The sequence below is a fragment of the Otolemur garnettii genome, unplaced genomic scaffold, assembly GCF_000181295.1.
Source record: "Otolemur garnettii isolate 467f Iridium unplaced genomic scaffold, OtoGar3 scaffold00014, whole genome shotgun sequence".
In the NCBI taxonomy this organism is placed as follows: domain Eukaryota; kingdom Metazoa; phylum Chordata; class Mammalia; order Primates; family Galagidae; genus Otolemur; species Otolemur garnettii.
The window spans coordinates 27,996,234-27,998,654 of NW_003852409.1; the positions used below are offsets into that span (position 1 = coordinate 27,996,234).

The 2,421-nt window shown below is 39.0% G+C and overlaps 1 protein-coding gene across 1 annotated transcript in view; it reads right to left on the minus strand.

Moving 5' to 3' along the window:
• PPP6C (protein phosphatase 6 catalytic subunit) overlaps positions 1-2,421 on the minus strand; it is a 46,278-nt gene that overhangs the window by 4,865 nt on the left and 38,992 nt on the right. The window contains exons 5-6 of the mRNA XM_012802387.1: positions 927-1,006; positions 559-768 (exon numbers count right to left, since the gene is read on the minus strand). Coding sequence (XP_012657841.1) covers positions 559-768; positions 927-1,006 — 290 coding nt within the window. The remainder of the gene's footprint in view (positions 1-558; positions 769-926; positions 1,007-2,421) is intronic.

Sequence of the window (2,421 nt, forward strand, 5' to 3'; positions counted from 1 at the left end):
GCTCAAGCGAGTCTCCTGCCTCAGCCTCCCAAGTAGCTGGGACCACAGGCACCCGCCACAATGCCTGGCTATTTTTTTTTTCGGTTGCAGCCACCATTGTTGTTTGGTGGGCCCAGGGTGGATCTGAACCCGCCACCTTAGGTGTATGTGGCTGGCACCCCAGCCACTTGAGCCACAGGCATCAAGCCAAGTACAGCATTTTAAAGAAAAGAAACATTTCTTTTTTGTTTGTTTGTTTTTGGCCAGGGCTGGGTTTGAACCTGCCACCTCCAGCATATGGTGCTGGCGCCCTACTCCTTTGAGCCACAGACACCGCCCCAGAAACATTTCTTTTATAAATATCACACCAAGTAGATGCTGGGGTGGGAATCTGTACTATGTGATCTCATTTAACCTTTACGGAAAGACATATGTGAACAACTAAACCAGAAATTTGATACTGATAGCCATAATTGTTTGAGTAAGCTAGATTATAAGTTTGTTATCTAGGGCCACCACAGTTCTTTATGCAGCACATTAGCTACTAACCAACTACTTTTACAGAAATATTAGCTTTACCTCATTTGTGACTTTTGCTCCAAAAAGCCAACCTGCTCCTCGGGGACTGATAGCCCAAGTATCCACATCTTCAGGATCTGACCAAACAAGGTCACAAAATGCCCCTTTGTGAGGAATTTCCTGATTCCGTTCAATGGTCCGAATTTGATCCAGTGTTTTGATATCAGGAGATAAACCACCATGAACACATAAAATCTGCTCATCTATTAACTAGAAAAAAAAGATAATGAAAGAGTCAAATATATAACTTAGTCATATCTAAATTGATCAATGAATGCTAAATATATCAACATACTGAGATGACAATTAGAGATATACAATGTGTTACTCTCAGGAAAATACCCGAGGTTTTAAAAATGTAAACTTACAGCTGCTACAGTGAGCATGTCGAAAACTTTGGTACAGTATCTCCAAGCATTAGCATTTCCATATTTGGTTTGGCACTCATCTATGAAAGAAATAGAAGAATCCTCATTAATGAAATTCTGAATCTGCTGCTAAAAACAAACAATATACCCAATATTACAGCAGCCTTCAATACAACAGAAATTTAGCTTAAACTAGGCTGGCAAGTTATGACAAATACTTAGTCATAAATATTGGTAGGATCCTTCACATAGAACAAAAGAAAACTAGTGTGTAATATATATAATCCTATGTCAATTAATGATGGGGATGTTGTGCAAATACAATAGTGTATACTTAAAGATAGATGGTACACACCTAAGCTACATGACAATACTCAACAATGTGAAGAAAATGGTATTTGTACGATAGGAATTTTTTTTTTTTTTTTTTTGAGACAGTGCCTCAAGCTGTCCCCCTGGGCAGAGTGCCATGGCATTACAGCTTAGCCGGTTGAGCTATAGGCGCCGAGCCTACGATAGGAATTTTTCAGCTCCACTGTAATATTAAGGGACCACCAGGGTATATGCCAGTAGTTCTCAACCTTCCTAATGCTGCGACCCTTTCATATAATTCCTCATTTGTGGTGACCCCCCAACCATAAAATTATTTTCGTTGCTACTTCATAACTGTAATTTTACTACTGTTATGAGTCATAATGTAAGTATCTGATATGCAGGAGACCCCCAAAGGGGTTGTGACCCACAGATTGAGAACCGCTGGTATATGTGTTCCATCACTGACCAAAAAACATCATTATGTGGTTTATAACTGTATATTCTAAGGATGCAGTCCTGCTTTTCATTCCAGAAACGGCCATAAGCACCAGCTGAAAGTACTGGCCAAAATGCTGTAGTAGAAAGAGCTATATAGAAATTACTTTTTCTATTACATCCTGCAAATTCTATTGGTAGTTATGTTAGTACTAGGTAATTAAACAGATTAATTTAATGTGACTCCCATATTCAGCAGAATAATCAAATTAAACAAATTAGAAGAACCTTAAATACAGGATGAGTAATTTTTTTTTTTTTTTTTTGCAGGTTTTGGCCGGGCTAGGTTTGAACCCACCACCTCCAGTATGTGGGGCTGCCGCCCTACTCCTTTGAGCCACAGGCACCGCCCAGGAGGGAGTAATTCTTATCTCAACATTTCTCAGTCCTAAAATATTGCCTCTGAGATTTTCTACAAATTGTGCAACCAAATAAATACTTGAGCTCCACTACAACTGTAGTCATCACTGAGGACCAAATGACAATCAGGTTCTTACATACTCCTAGGTAAACACTATGCTGTCTACATAACTAAAAGGGTACACATTTCTTCTTTCAATAACACCATGAAAATTCTGATCTTTGGCTTCCTTTTTTTTTTTTTTATTGAATGGTAACTATGTACATTAATGCACTTCTGGGGTACAGTGTGGGGTTTTCACACGCAATCTGAAATACTTCCATC